Source organism: Anarhichas minor, unplaced genomic scaffold (assembly GCF_050575085.1).
Source record: "Anarhichas minor isolate MPS153535 unplaced genomic scaffold, ASM5057508v1 ptg000021l, whole genome shotgun sequence".
In the NCBI taxonomy this organism is placed as follows: domain Eukaryota; kingdom Metazoa; phylum Chordata; class Actinopteri; order Perciformes; family Anarhichadidae; genus Anarhichas; species Anarhichas minor.
The window spans coordinates 9431713-9447171 of NW_027466467.1; the positions used below are offsets into that span (position 1 = coordinate 9431713).

General features: G+C 43.0%; 2 protein-coding genes across 2 annotated transcripts; both read right to left on the minus strand.

Moving 5' to 3' along the window:
* Positions 1 to 2442: 2442 nt before the first annotated feature.
* cytl1 (cytokine like 1) lies at positions 2443 to 3629 on the minus strand. Its single transcript, XM_076095688.1, has 4 exons — positions 3475 to 3629; positions 3316 to 3360; positions 2641 to 2787; positions 2443 to 2544 (listed from the first exon to the last, which is right to left on the minus strand). Exons 1-4 carry the CDS (start codon positions 3622 to 3624, stop codon positions 2443 to 2445), a joined length of 444 nt encoding a protein of 147 aa, XP_075951803.1. The 5' UTR covers positions 3625 to 3629.
* Positions 3630 to 4127: 498 nt separating this feature from the next.
* On the minus strand, positions 4128 to 15303 carry LOC142954716 (limbin-like). The gene is made up of 23 exons (XM_076095910.1): positions 14854 to 15303; positions 14608 to 14683; positions 14112 to 14293; positions 13893 to 13949; positions 13584 to 13770; positions 13366 to 13466; positions 13178 to 13243; positions 12921 to 13055; positions 12482 to 12621; positions 11964 to 12288; positions 11627 to 11866; positions 11219 to 11394; positions 10698 to 10857; positions 10380 to 10550; positions 9979 to 10277; positions 9657 to 9831; positions 8673 to 8816; positions 8238 to 8465; positions 7874 to 8076; positions 7683 to 7770; positions 7340 to 7515; positions 5069 to 5170; positions 4128 to 4857 (listed from the first exon to the last, which is right to left on the minus strand). Exons 1-23 carry the CDS (start codon positions 15067 to 15069, stop codon positions 4455 to 4457), a joined length of 4050 nt encoding a protein of 1349 aa, XP_075952025.1. The 5' UTR covers positions 15070 to 15303; the 3' UTR covers positions 4128 to 4454.
* Between the last annotated feature and the right edge of the window lie 156 nt (positions 15304 to 15459).

Below are 15459 nucleotides of genomic sequence, written 5' to 3' on the forward strand. Positions count from 1 at the left end.
CATCAGCTTGAATTATTTCGCAATGATGGGACTGCTGCTTCCTATAGCAGAGCCTAGTTGACACTGACTCATCAATGAAGTGTACTTCAATGGCTTACAGTGTCCAGTAGAGGGCAGTGGTGTATTGGACGACTTGCACTGGGAGTTTTTTTTGGTTGACCTATACGACATTATCACACCTTAGGCTGCAGTTATTAACCACTGAGATACCGATCGAGTAATCTCACAATGATCGATTACATTTGTTGATATTTAGCTTGATGAACTGTATTCTCCTCCCTCTGCTATCAGAAGTCCTCCGGTAACCATTCATTGAATACTTCAGTGTGCAAGTCAATGGAACAGTTGTTTACAGTTGACAGCAGGACAAGCTTTGGTCTAAATATGTGAGAGTTTTAAATACCAACCAACTTTACTGTGCAGCGTAATTACAATGGTGTGGAGAGTGTGCCAATCATCTATTGGAAATTAATGGGGGGAAACATTTCTTATGTGGACTAATGAGGCAACATTTCTTTTAAGATGCAATAAAAGTGCTAATTGTGATGGAAAATTGCCTGAAAACCCCCATAAACAAAACTGCATCACAAACTACATCACCTATCCTTTATTGTAAATAGGTTTTTGATCCGTCCTTTACAAGGTCATTTACTGCAACAAGGCAGAGAATGATTACGTTCACCCTTTGGCTAAGTTTGTTTTTTTTATTGCGCGGCATTAGGCATTTTTGGTTCAGTGTCACAGCATTAAATTGTTAAATTACCTCGCCGCCTGTGGTTTTGTTCTTGTTTTGCCTTAATGAAAGAAAATAATGTGGATTTTTGCACACGGTTTGTTGATTAAAATTCTGCGGCATTATAACATGTTTAAAAATCTTTGTGAATCCAGGTGTCATTGCTTATGAATTAATGTAACATTTTGTTTTGTCCTTTGACTGAAACATTGATGTTTAGTTTTCATCACAGCAGGAAATAGTTTGTACCTTTTCAACTTAAAGGCTGCAGATTTTACTCTGTTTTACCAGATTTCAGCGCTGCATCGCTGACATAAATTTGCATTTAGAAATAACATTATTAATGATAACTGTCGCTGAAACAAACACACACAGAGAGAGAGTATACAGTCTAAGTTCAGCAGCATAAAATGATGGAAAACCATCCTCATCTGATGTGGCAATACGAAACTACAACCAGCACCACCTTGTGGCAGATGAAGGCACTGACAAACTCCTTCTGTGGCTAAACCTGCAGTATTTCCAACAGTAACTGGATGACCATTGCATGGGAACTCTGCCTCAGCCTAGATCAGTATCTGATGGTCCTGATCCCTGTATGGGACAGATGCTTCCACAGAATATGCAAATATCCAAAATGTGATTAATGGGGGTCAATGCTTGTTTCAGATCAGACAGTTTGGCCCACAGAGGGCAGCAGAGGCCACAAATGAAATCAGAGAGGAAGACTTGTTCCGAAACCCAACATAGAAATGATGGAAACTGCATCATTATTTGTGAGTGGACTGTGGTTTCAGAGAGAAAATAACCTACATGTAAAAAAAAAAAAAGGACATCATGCTGATTCAGACTGGACATGGGCCAGTTTTGACTCACTAGTTTGTGTTTCCCAGAATCAGCTGGCAGACATTTAGGAAACTACTTTAGAGAATATAGAAAGTAAAAGCTGATACATACAGAGACGTTTTATTACATACTGTGAGACATAATGTGTACATAAAAACAGGCATGTGTCTAATATGTCTAAAACAGTGAGGGCTTGGTCTGTTTTATAACCATTTTTTCGTTGAGAGCCAAGAAAATATTAATTTTGTTCAGCTTCAGCACACACGCCAGCACGGTCGTAACGTTTTTTGATCTAAAATAGAAGTAAGAAAAATAAACAATTGTGAAGGAGCACACTCTACAACGGAGTGTGAGAAAGGAATGCTTCGGACATCTATTTCTTACATAACATTTTCCACCACCATGTTCAGCCCTTCAGATGTTTTCAAAATGCTGCATAATGCTCCTTTAAGACCTCTTGGTCAGACCAAGGGTTATGGCAACGCAACATATTTCTCTTAATGACACATGCACCTTTGATCAGCCCTGGTAAGTAAGCAGCGGTTAAGCCCAGCTCACAAGCATCTCTTATTGCTTTATTATTCCAAGGTTTTCATCGGCATGGTTGGCATTCAGCAAACTTCCTGTGGAAAGTTCTGCACTCCTTTGCTGGAATGTAGCCACACATGTCCACTGACATGAGTCTGCAGCTAACACAGAGCCAGCTAGGTACAACATGAAGCGGCGCTCTGTGTGTCGTTTGTGATGCATCTAATACAGTGCAGGCTGTGGTGTGTACATGACGTTACCATTCTACATATTGCTGATGTGTTTGTATGAATGTAACGGACCGATGTGGGTCCGTCCTCTGCTTTGTGCGCTGCTCATCTCTCCTCTTGCAGGAGCTGAAGCCTGTCCTCTGCATAGTGAGGCCTAATGTGTCCGGTGTCAATAGCCTCACAGTCGTCTGTGAAAAACACCAGGTCCTGCCAACGAAGCAAAGACATGCGGTCAACAAACTGGATCCTGAAAACAACAATGTTGAGGTCAAAAACCACTGCAGGTGTTTGAGATGCTCTTACCCGATAACAGACTGTGGTGATGATGGTGTGCAAGTTCTGGATTTTACGTTTCAGCAGCACCATTCTGGGACGCTCTCTGCAGTACTGGTCCGGATGGTTCAGCACCACGTAGAGAAAGTCACGGAGCTTGGTTGTGACGCACGAGTTCTAGAAAGATAAAACGGCTCTTTTAAAATGTCCTCTAAAACTATTCACACATAGTTGTTTTTGCACAAGAGTTTTTTAAGTATTTACACTTTTTGGAGTCTAGAGCAGTCAAATAACAGGTCATCAATTCATATCAGATGTGATTTTGTGTCACAGTACACATTGATTTGCATTGGTTTGATTGATTGGTTTCCTGAGCACGGTGAGAATGAAAGCTACAGCTCTTATCTAATTGGGATTTTAAAGGAACTATTTTTCCTCTTACCTGTTGTGCTATTTAATAATCAAAGTTTTGGTATGAGTTGCATAGTTTGGGAGATATTGGCCATAGAGATGTCTGCTAGTTTTAGTTCCGACATGAAAACTGCGCGCAACAAGGTCAACAATGTGTTGTTGTTTTGGCGCTTTGGGCACCACAAACCCAGTGCCATATAGTCCCAGTATATTCTAGAAAATGTCCAATTTCCCTGGGAACTCCTCTCAGCACCTCTATCCACATATTACATTATCCCATTGGTGTAAACTTACATGCACATCAAGGAAGATCGTGGGTAGAACATCAGCACACGTTTTCTGCAACCCAACAAACATGACCGTTACACGGAGCGCCAGTCAAAACACAAGTTTACGCGCACACACAGGCATGTCTGCACAATGTGACAATGCAACCAACGTCAACTCGCTTACCGTGCGATGGTACGTGTGTATTTTGTCCAGCAGAACCATGACTTCTTTGCTCAGGCCGAGCGCTCTGGAGTAGCAGGTCGGCGGCGCGCAGTCCGACAGCCACACGAAGCTGAAGAAACACGCGAGAGTAGCGAGCCCCGTGAACCTCATGTCGGACAACAGTGCTGCTCAGGACCGCTTCCAGCCGCTGGGACAGTCAACAGGGGTTTAAATGGTAAAAGAGGAGGACTGGCAACAGTTTTGAGTGGAGAGGGTGGGGGGAGGGTGGGGGGGCGATGACGTGGAAGCGCAGCGTTTGGGACACTCTGTTCATGTCCGCTCCAAAACACCACGGACGATTGAGCTTCTCTTGCTGGTAACACAGCCAAACGTGTCGCAACTTTTGCTCAATTTTGTGGCTTTTCTTAAACAATCGATATCAGCCATATTCATTATCGACGGGGGTCAACCACTGTACATGTCAAAACAAGAGTTTGATTTGTAGTCGTGTGGTTCATCAATGGGAACATAACACTGTTGGTTTTACTAAATTAATTGAAAGCGTTGCACATGAAAGAACTTGGGATTTGGATCCATTTCTAATGTCCCTGTGCATCTTGAGTTGAGAGGTATCCTCACATCAAACCACAAACACTCATATCTGTAGTCTTGAGCATGAATAATAATACTCTTTAATACTAATGCAGTACACACTAATACTACAGGAAAGGATTTTGTCTGTTCTCTTCCCCAAAACACATTGTCAACATTTTCAGTAAAGTCTGAACTTTAATGGACTTTCCCCACCATTTAAAAGACATCCATTCAAGACAACTACCTCAGTATGACCAACATGCAATATACATTTAGAAAGGCACAGAAAATGTTTTGCTACACAGCAAAAATTATAGGTTTGATTTGGATTGTAATATTATCATGATAAAGTACCATCATCATAAAAAAAACTTTAAAAAAAACTTGTTTGACAATGTTTGTAAGTCTCAAGGTAGGTTTGTTGGAGCCACTGAGCCTTTCTTCAGATTGAGAAAGTTCTTCTTCCTTTTTCTCCTCTTTGCACCGGCACTGACGCATGATTCAGGTGGATCCCGGAACACAAACAACCTCTCTCCGGCAGCAGTGCTGGCACAGGAGGGCATCATGTATTCCTCTGCCGTGCTGTGCAATGTTTCATTCACTGTGTTCACAGCCCTTTCTTCTGCAGTGTCATTTTGCTGCCGTGCTGTGTCTTCAGTGACGGTAGCTTTATAAAAAGGCCGTTGTGCTTTAGTGAAACCGCCCTCCTTTTCTTTCTCTTCAACCAGCAGTGGTGCAACATCTCTTGGAGCCAGGACACGGGATCTGGGGAGCAGTTTTTCCATCAAACCTTGCCTCTTTTCCTGGAGTCTGTGAGATTTGGAGGACAGAGGAGCTGTTGTTAGTAGGACTGGAGTGTTAAAATGCTTACCTCATGCATGTGGTCACTGTGGCCCTCCCATGTAACCGACTAAAGGCATATTACAGATCAATAAAGGACTTGCCTAGTCTTGACAATAGCATAATATATATATCTTTATGCAGCAGCTAGTAGCAAAAAACAGAAATGTGTTGAACTCACCGCTCTCTTTCCACAGTGCAGCTTGGCATATTTGGCATATTTTTATGCAACACGTCTTCTCTCAGTTTGACAGGAAGAAGTCTGTTCGACCCCCCGGCACACCTGGTGAAAAAGTCATCAAAGGATTATGAAGCTGGTAGCTGCGATATGATCTCTGCAGACAATGATCGGCTTTGATTAAAGAATGGTCAGGGATGCCTGGCTATCTGATACGCTGTAATGACTTCTCATTGGTGTAGAGGGAGAGCTTTGTGATCTTTTCCACTAAGATAAAAGATTAAATATTTAAATGATTTCTTAGTAGGGTACATCATGTTAGACTTGTCTAATGAATACGGACTAATAATCACAGATAATTCCAACTGCAAGACCACACAAGACTATTTTTCTTTTAGATAATTAATATTTCAGATTGCCACTAAAAGGTAGAAGTGTAGTTGCTTAAATATCAGGTTGCATGGCTCGAGCATCTTTCCATTATGAACAGAATCAGTGAATCATGTGCATCGTCTTGTTTATGTGAAGTTCTCAGTAGTTTTAAAAACAAATCAAGAACAATATCTTTCAACTCTTGATAACAATATTCATAAAAGCAAAACGGAAAAGTACATTTTATCAGTAAATAGATGTCATTTCATTGCATTCTGGGTATTTCACAAGTTACCAGCGTTTGATTACATATGTAACAGATGTTATAAACACTACCTCTGACCACACCTACCTACAAATGAGAGCGTACAGTAAATGATTGAATACGGAGGTAACATACTGTACCAGAACAAATGAAGGAAGGACGCAATGAGCAGGAGGGAACAGAACAGCACGGGACAAATGTTTTTCTTGAGATAATTAGAGCTTTGATGTATTACTCTGATGTCCAAATTAGCAAGACAAGGTTGAAAACAGTGACAAGACACACATGCCAGACATTTGAATGGGAGACAAATAAAATAAATAATCAGAAGTTGAATCTGTCAAACGAACCCACGGTGACACAGTTGTCACAGACACTTTCAGAAATGTGTTCCATGTGTTCCATGTGTTCTGTTTTATATCCCCTATCATTTCCCTTTAAGGAAAAGGGGATTTGGGTTCTTATGGGATAAATGGCAACTTACATGGATCATTCTCTCAAACACAGCTGCTTGATCAAGCCAGGTAAGAGGTACATGTATTTGTCTTTGATAATGTATTTCGTGTTTCGTTATAGTTGTTTAAATAGTACAAGTGCCAACTCTTACATTTCATTCTGTTCCTCTCACGGACACAACCGTGTCTCAGTATTTTCCCTTGTGCCTACTTTCCTCGCGTCTCTCTCTCTCTCTCTATATCAACACCGGCTCTTCACCAGATTGTCGTCTCAACTACTGCGGTAGGCACACGCTGTCTCCACTCCACCTCCATTCTCTTTTGCCCTCCAGTAAACGCTCTTAAACTTCCCCTAACCCCTGCGTCAGTGGGTCCACCGAGTACCAAGGTAAAGGTTTCTGTTTCCAGACAACTGCCTGGCGATAGATGAAGTGATTTGATCTAGAATCTAATCTAACAATCTCTAAATATTAAAGTCATTACGTCTTGGAGTTTCACATTCTACTTGAATTCACGTTAGTAAGATTTAAAACTGCTGTAAAGAACGGGTAAACTCTATCCTGCAAACAAAAAAAAGCAGAAACAAGAGCTGAAAAAGAAAAGAAAAACACATGTCTTGCATACTGTTCCAAACTGAGCATTTTCAATTCCTTGTCTTTTGGCCAGACAGCTCCTTTCCCCATGCACGACACATTATTCATCAGCAGAGTGATCCAAACTCAGCAGGGGGCCAGACATGAGTGTTCCATTGTATCAGGAAATTAAATGATGAGTATAATCGTTTATCCCCCCCCCCCCCCATCGTGGCTCGGGGAAAACAAGCCCTGTGGAATCGTGGTCAAACTGTATTTAAATTTCAGACAATGCTCGGAGATGTGTTTGTTTCAGCCAGCTGTGTTTAAACGCAGATTTGATTAAATCAGTGACTTCACTCAGAAAACTACTTTCTTCAACCACAGAACTTGAATCGCTGAGACTCTGGCTGCGTACTTTGGGCTAAAAGCTTTTCCCTATATTCAATTTGTTCAATTATTTTTTTTCCCTTAAAAAAAAAAAAAAAAAGCAAGCAGGGAAAGGAAAATAAAATGGACGACACTCGTGCATGACAAAAGGTTTAAACTATGTAAATGTAAAACTACAAGAATCTTTTGCCGGTAGAGAGATGCTGAACCTGGTCCTTACCCGGATTGCTCCTGCTCTGCAGATGATGAGACGAGGAGCTGTTTGGGGCAGAGGGCGTCAGTGATGGAGAGGAGTTCGCTTTCAGGCAGGGTGGGGAGGAGGAGACGCAGGGCCTCCAGGAGAACCTCAGCAGACGCCTGACTCTGCTTCAACAGCCGAGACGCAAACTCCAGATCCTGAGATGAAACGCAGGGCACGGAGCCACCTTAAATACACCTTTTCCTCTACTTTCTCTGGCACGCACACAGGAGTGAGATGTCCCTGTACTTTTCCATGACATTTATATAACATTGTGTAGAATATAACATTGGAGGGAAAAAAAGGTCTATTTATAAATTCAGACCTGGTCACAGTTTGCATAAAGTCTCCTGAGCTCCATTTGCTCTTTTAAATCTTCCATGGCTTGGTTGCTGCCAGTCATTTCCTGAAACCTGAAAACACCAGAGAGTTTCAACGCTGTAAAATTCAACGGCCTGTGTCAACAAACAAAAATTCCTCATTACTCCTGAGATGACGCTAACACCACAAGCTCACCTCTCGGCTAACAGTGCGGTGATCTGATCACTCTTGTAGAGGGCCTCCTGGAGGATGGACGTCATCCTGCAATCCTGCTGCAGCTGAAACAGTCTCTCCTCTTCACTTCCCTCCTCAGAGTCCCCTCTCTGTGCTGGACTTGACTCGACTCTGGATCGCTCTGTCCTCTCCTTATGAAGCTGTTGTTCAGCTTCCTCTAGGCCCTGCAGCAAGAGTCGAATTACACTCTAATAAAAGTCTACACGGTCTAATGAGAAAGTATTACTCTCAGAGGAGACATGAGAATTTTTCCGAGAATAACCACATTAGTTTGAACCTTATTATATGTCCATGGGCGGCTAACTTGGAGTAAAGCTTTGCCTACCAAGCAGTGGTTGTGAATACTCTGTGCCATGTCTTGTCTCTTCAGGCTCTTTCTCTCTCTGAGCTGCTGAATGAGCAGGCTGTGCAGAGCAAGCATTGCTCGGGAAGTCTCCAAGACTTTGGTCCTCCTCTCAGCCTTCTGGTAGTGGATGGTAGCCATCTGCATCGCCAGGCTGTCGCCCTGAGAGCGCAGATCATCCTCTCTCTCCCTACGCATCTCCTCCATCACCTGCCAACATCAGGATGGATGTATCTCAGTCATCTCGTACCAGCGATCCTAATCTAGATATTGAACTTTACACACGGATAGAGATTCACTTCAAGGAGATGGCTTCTGCTACTGAATGAGCTTAGGGTTTGATATGATAGAAAATTCATACACTGATCCCTTCTTGCCTTTCAGTAACTTACGGTAAAGGTCATTTTACGGCTTTACCTTGTTCATGACGCCACTCTCCGTCTCCTTCTCCTTCTCAAAGAGTTGGATCCCGTCTTCGAGCCTTTTCTGGAAAAGTAGCAGGTCAGATGTGTCTGCTTTCTGTCTGGCCTCGCTGGGTTTCCCCTTGGATTGCACACAAGTCTGCAAAAACCAAAATATCCATACGTTGGTTGGGAAATGACTCCAAGAATGCTGTTATGATGTGATTAAAATGAAACCACTCTGTGCAGCCCTGTATTATTTCTAAATAACAATGTGCACTCATCCAGCGGCCACACAATTGAGGCTGATCGTAGTGTGGTCTGCACCGGCGGTCGCCGTTCTCCCTTTCTTACGCATCAGAGAAAATATTAAATGCACCATTATATCCTGCTGTAGTTTAGTACATGTGGGCTTTAAACTGTAATTGCATCATGGGGAGATTTAAACAAGGAAGGACCATCGCTGTGCTAACTTTTAGCACAAAGTATATCATTTTAGCACATACTATAAAACATACGGAATACCTGTGGATGCTAAGAATGGGGGATTTACGCTCTTTTCCCACCGCCATGTTGGTGTACACTCATAGTACGCGGATTCAATGATGTGTGGTTTGGATCACTCTCTCTTCTTTTTGTATTCCCTTCCTTATAATTTATTTATTGAAAACATTGTTCATAATAAGTGCAGAAAACAAAAGTTGCTTTATTTCACAATTTGGTTTTGCTCATGTCTTGCAAAAGGACCGACACATTCATTTGATTAGCATTTCAGAGTGTTCCACATGCACTTTCAATCAAATAGGTTGGATGCTATATGAGCTCTTGTTGACGGCGACGTAAATATTACACCAAAATGAGTGTAGCAGTGTGTCTGCCACTGTGACTGTATCTTCCTATATACTACCACTAGCAGTAGCCAAGGTTAGAAATGTTGTAATTCCCCACACACAGGTTTTAACAACATGACAACTGAAGTAATGTGTGATTATTTGTTCACCATCTGTTGCTCGCTTTCCTTCCTCCAAGCTGCCAGAGCGGTGTGGAGTTTGGTTCTGGAGATGGCGTGGGGCAGCACCAGACACAGGTCCATCACAGACAGACACTTCTGAAACTCCAGTTTCATCCGCAGCCGATCATCTTCAGACAGAGTCAGCTGGGACGAACACAAACAACTGAGACAGGAAGAGAAAAGGCAGGCGGATGAACACACCATGAGACTTTACATGGCTGTGCTGGGAGTGGAATAACATCTATCTACCTCTCCCAGGACCTCCAGGGCTAATAGGACCAGTACTGACCAGTACTATTATATCACTGACCTGAAGAAAGCTCTGCAGTGCGCCCTGAGCTCCCTCTGCTCCTGCAGCTCTCTCTCCATAGCCTCCCTTAGTGCAGCCCTGGTGCAGCTGAGGGTGTGTAGGGCTGCCTTGCCTTCCTGGTGCAGCCTTTCCTGGCCCTGCAGGAGAGTGCTCGCTCCTTGTCCGAGTCCCGCCTCTGGTTCCACCTGCGGCAGAGCACGTTGCGCCCCTGGAGGCAGGAGCGTTAGCAAGGCCTGAGTTGCAGATGGCTGGATGGCTTTGATTTCTGCTATGGCACCCTGAATCACACGCATGGTCACCTAAAGAACAGGTAAGGGGTCAAGACAAAGTGTTTTGTATATCTTTCACAGTGATTAGGTCATGATGTGTGATGCCTGATGTTGTGCTGTTTAGAGTGGCACCTTGCGGATGTCTGCAGCAGCCTCCTCATCCAGGTTGTTGATAAGCTCTGCCAGCTCCAAACTGTGAGCCATCAGTAAGTTCTGCCAACAGTGCAGGTGCTGAGCTACATCTCTCCTTCCCTCCAGATCAAAAACCGACAGATCCTTCTGTCTCTGTTTGTGGACCCGCAGCTGGAGAAGGTAGGGAGATGGATTAAAGATGGTGTAATAGTTAAAGTATGAGATGAACAGGTTCTGTGTTTTATAAATATATATATATATATATATATATGATGCAGTTGTTTGGAATAAAATCTTAAATATGCATGATCTCCTCACCAAGTCAGAGATGAGCTCCCGCCTCTTCTTAATCAGTCCACAGCGCATGGCTCTCCTCTCTTGGCTCAGAGCCTCCTCCAGTCTCTGCCTCACCATCACCAGCTCTTTCTGGGCCTTCTCCTGGAGCTGGTCTATCTGCTCTGAAGGCACACTGCTCCCCCTGGTGGAAAGATTAAAGCATGCCAGGTTCAAAAAACAACTATAGTTCATCTTACTTATATTATGCGAGCTTAGCACTGACTACAAGGCTGAACTGCTAACAAATGTTCACATTATGTACACATTTTCTGAAAAATACCAGTAAAATACTTTTATTTGTGTATAAATATGTCAAATATTTTGTTTGTTTTGTACTGTGTTTATTCTTATCTTTTTTTTTTGCAAATCTATATTTTCTATTATATATTTTACATCACAAATATAAGCACTACAGGTTCACTTGGCCACATTTATAGTGTAGTGTAGTGTGATAGTGCATCTAGATGTGAAGTGAGTCACTGGTAAGTACAATAAGCTCCAACCTCCTGATGTGAGTGAACCAGCTGTCCAGACTGCTGGAGGCGCTGGAGAAGCTGTCAGAAATCAGGCTGTTGAGGCTGTGAAGGCTGTGCACCAAGAACTTCCTCTGTGCATGGCGTTCAGCGAGCACGTAGCGCTGGTTGGCAAGGACCACATCCAGCACCTCCTCCAGCTGATCCTGGTCAGAAAAAAGAAGGACATGTCATCGAATGTCTTTTATATGTTTGCTTCATTTGCCGATTATCACAAATAGAGATAGCTGAAAAGTTGAAGAAGAGAATAAAGCAGATATATAAATGACAAACGCTGTTTTACATGCCCTGCTGGCCATGTTTGCAGGTGACAATAACGCTCAAATTATGCATCCATAACATGTGTCACAACTTTGAAAGCTAATTTTGGTTTCTCACTTGACAGGCGAAGTAATCGTGCTGAAGACTCTTGGCTGTGCTCTTCTCCAGCTCGCCCATCCGGGTGGCCTCCTCCAGTTCTTCAGAGAAAATCTTGTGCAACTCCACCCGACGCCACTCGATGATCTGCCTCTGGACCTTCCCTGAGGCTTCCTCGTGTCTGACCAACAGGATGCGCTGGAGCTGACTCTGGCTCAGCTTGTGCAGCTTCTCTAGGAGGACACTGCAGTGGAGGAGCTCCTAGTAACACAATGAGGTTTACAGTTTAGTGATAGTAATGAATGCAATAAACTCGCAGATCCAGTGGGGAAAAAACAAACAAATTACTTTGTATTACCTGTTGGTCTGCATGTTGACACAGCAGCTCGGCCTGGGCCTTCTCAGCAGCTTCTCTGCGGTGCTCGGCTTCCATTTCTTCACGAGTCTCCTGGTTACAGTGGCCAGCCAGAGCAGCCATGCGGGCCCCTCGCTCCTCCTTCAGCCGACCCTCCATGCCCAGCATCTGTCCGTGGAGCACACTAAGGAGCCTCTGCTGGGCCTGGGCACTGGCCTGGCCCCGGGAACGCAGGCCGCCCACCAGGGAGGACATCACATCCCTGTAGATCTGAATCCGAGTGGCCTCCAGGTTGTTGGTGGCATGCAGCAGTGTGGACATTTCAAGGCTTAAAGGGATGAAATACAGCGTAAGCAGGGTAAACCGGTGCGTTGTGGGTTCCTAGTGAGATGTATTATACAAATATAATATAAAAATAATATTTGTGGCTCGGTAGAAAGCAACATAAAGTGCCAGTGTGTGTTTCTTCCGAGCTACAACCGGCACAACTGATTGTTGAAGTTCTTGACCCGTCTACTCACTTCTCCAAAGCCTGGTACATGTTCTGGGGATCCTCCAGCACCATGGTGTCCACCATCTTGTCTTCAAATGCGGCCTCATCTTTTACGCTCTCACTCATGTTGCAGTCTGCATACTCAGGGTCGGAATCACCTCTGTTTCTCTGAAGCACGAAAATATACGCACAGTGATTTATGTTACAGCTGAAGTGAATAATACAAATAAAAAATCAATTAGCTAAATATACTGACAGAAATTTGACAAGACAGTTCTTTAAAATTACTAAATTAGTTATGTTAACTGATGTGTTGGGTTGGACAAAAATACCAAATTTCCTTTTAACAAACAAGCATCAACAACACTTTTATAACATTAACATAAACAAATACTGTAAATCTACCGTAAGTAATTAACATTAACATTAAGCTTAACTTGAACAAAACCCATTTGAATTTGAGATACCCTTTGCTGAAGACGGCTCAGCCTGGTTCGGAGACCGATCAGGTTCATGGCCAGAAACCCCAGTGACAGCAGCATCAGCGCAACAAAGAACCCGGCAACAAATCCAGCAAAATGGACCCCATGGTTAGGATGAATCTAAAACAGTGGGCAGAAACACCAGACTTCTCATCGAAACAATTGTGTACAAAACAAGAACAAAACATGCAACGCTTGAAGCTGAAAGTGTGTTTCCAGTTAAGGAACTGTCCACAACTTACCCTGTCGGTGGAGTTGACCCTCAGGGTTAGATTAGCCGTTAATGGACCAAACATACTGACATCATTCTGCGGAGTCAAGAAAAAAGAAGAGAGAAAATGTTCTGTTCAGTACAGCAAATGCTGACATGGTGAGATCATTAGCATTTGGAAGATTCCTTTTCCAGTTAAATAGAGCAGAAAAACAATACCTGTGAGGCGTTAGAGAAGGTGAGGAAAGCTGGAAGGGCGAGGACTTCACTCTTATGATTCCTTATGTGAGCAGTATAGTTGACAACAACTTGGGATCCAGCTAAAGAGGTAAAATCAGTATAATGGTATTTATTGCGAATACAGCGAGGAACAAATTCAATTATTTTTAAAGTTCAAACCAGAATAATCTCTTAAACAAATTGACTGCCAGACATACCAGACAGTGAATCAATGGCAAACGTCTGGTAGCCTCTTTCCACCACACGGCCTTCAGATTTTAGGGGTACTATTCCAGAAATGGAGTCCCGGATAGCCACCTGAGACAAGTTGGTGCCACCCAATGGACCCATGTTGTGAATCAGCAGGAAGAATGTCAGTTGAGGAGGATCAGTGTCCAGCTTCACCTGATTGAGCAGAAGGAAGAGTATGACTCACTGGACGGACTGCAACATGTTAACAAATGGTCCACTAAAATATGTTGAAATTAAACGCAGATAAATTAAATGGGCTGTATTCAAGCATGTACCTGTGCACACTTGTGAAACTTGACCCCAAATGCGGATGGAGGTGCCACACTCTGAGTCTGCAGAAACATAAAACACACTGTATATTCAGTTTCTTCCAACATAATTCTTTGTTAAATCACCACATACATGAGAAGGTGCATTGCATACAACATCTGCATACTCCATGAAAGTGTGTACAGTGATTGAAGCGACCAAAAACACCTCTTTTAGAAACACACCTGAGGCAAAGGGAGGCTCGGGTTGTATCTGGTAAGAGTGCTTCTGCGGTTCCGTTGGTGCAAGATGTTTGACATGAAGCTAAGTGGCGTGTAAAAAGAGTGTTCCCACGGACCAGCAGATGCTGAGGAGGAGAGTCGGCGCTCTCCAGACAACGCCATGGGCCCATTGATCTCCATTGTACCTGTCAGGTGAAAAATAGGGCGTTTGAACACTCAGTTACAAAGGCTGAAATTGACAATAAATGAATACTATGTATGCATAGACATACTGGGGTTTTGTATATACCGGTGTACTAAAGATTTTCTGTGTAACAGTTTGTATATCATATATTTGCGACCTAAAACTATTATGGAATTCTAACGTTACATCATCTGTACGTGTACATCATGGCGTACAAAACAGACTCATATGTACAATTGTTGATCTGGTGTTTGCACTGGTCTGTTGTTATTACTGTATTGTTGATGCATAGACTTGAGGAAAATAAGAACAAACCATCCATCCTAATAGATGTCTGCTCTGATGATTTCCCACCGGGCTCATGTTGCATTACATGGATCCTGGTGAGCCTCTGACAATGGAAAACATTTAATATGTTATGCATAAACAAGGGTACTGCTCAAAAACCAAAGCCTGATCATAGATATGACATGTGAATCAAAATATTGGTTGCTAAAATAAGGTTTAAGGATACAACTAAATAAATGATCTCTCTGTGATTTCCACCATTGGGTCACTCACCTCCGGTGATGGTAGAGTTGTGTACCATGATGCATCCTGAGGTATAACGGTACCGTTACAACAGCGCTGATGCTCCAATACACCGGTACACCGAGTTAACGTGACATCGCGACACCAACGGAAGAACACAGGGGGTGGAAACAAACAGGACACTTGGATATTTAAGAGAAATGACCATATTGTGATCCGCTTCCCGATAAAGTCTATCGGAAGCATTCGTAGATTGGTGTGCCACTCTCACCAAAGGAGAGCCGCTAGCTAGCTGGCTGTATTTCTGGTTGTTGTCACTGTTAAAATCCTCCATGAAAACATTCCCACCGCTTTTTCTTGGAAAAATTCCCTTGTAGCAGCGTTTCCGGCGTACAAGAACATTTTTACTTATATTATGCAGATATTTCAAGAGAAAACTACGGACGCCATTTCAAAGAGGTGTACACAAGGTCCACGATCATTGTTGCTTCACAACTTCGGAAAACATTTCCAAAACTTGGGAAGAATGAGCAACTCTTCAAGGAAAGGTTAAAAACAAAGTACATAAATGTGTTTCCGGTTGTGACTTTCAAAATAAAATGTCATAGGCGAGACCATGGGATTTTCGGAACTGTG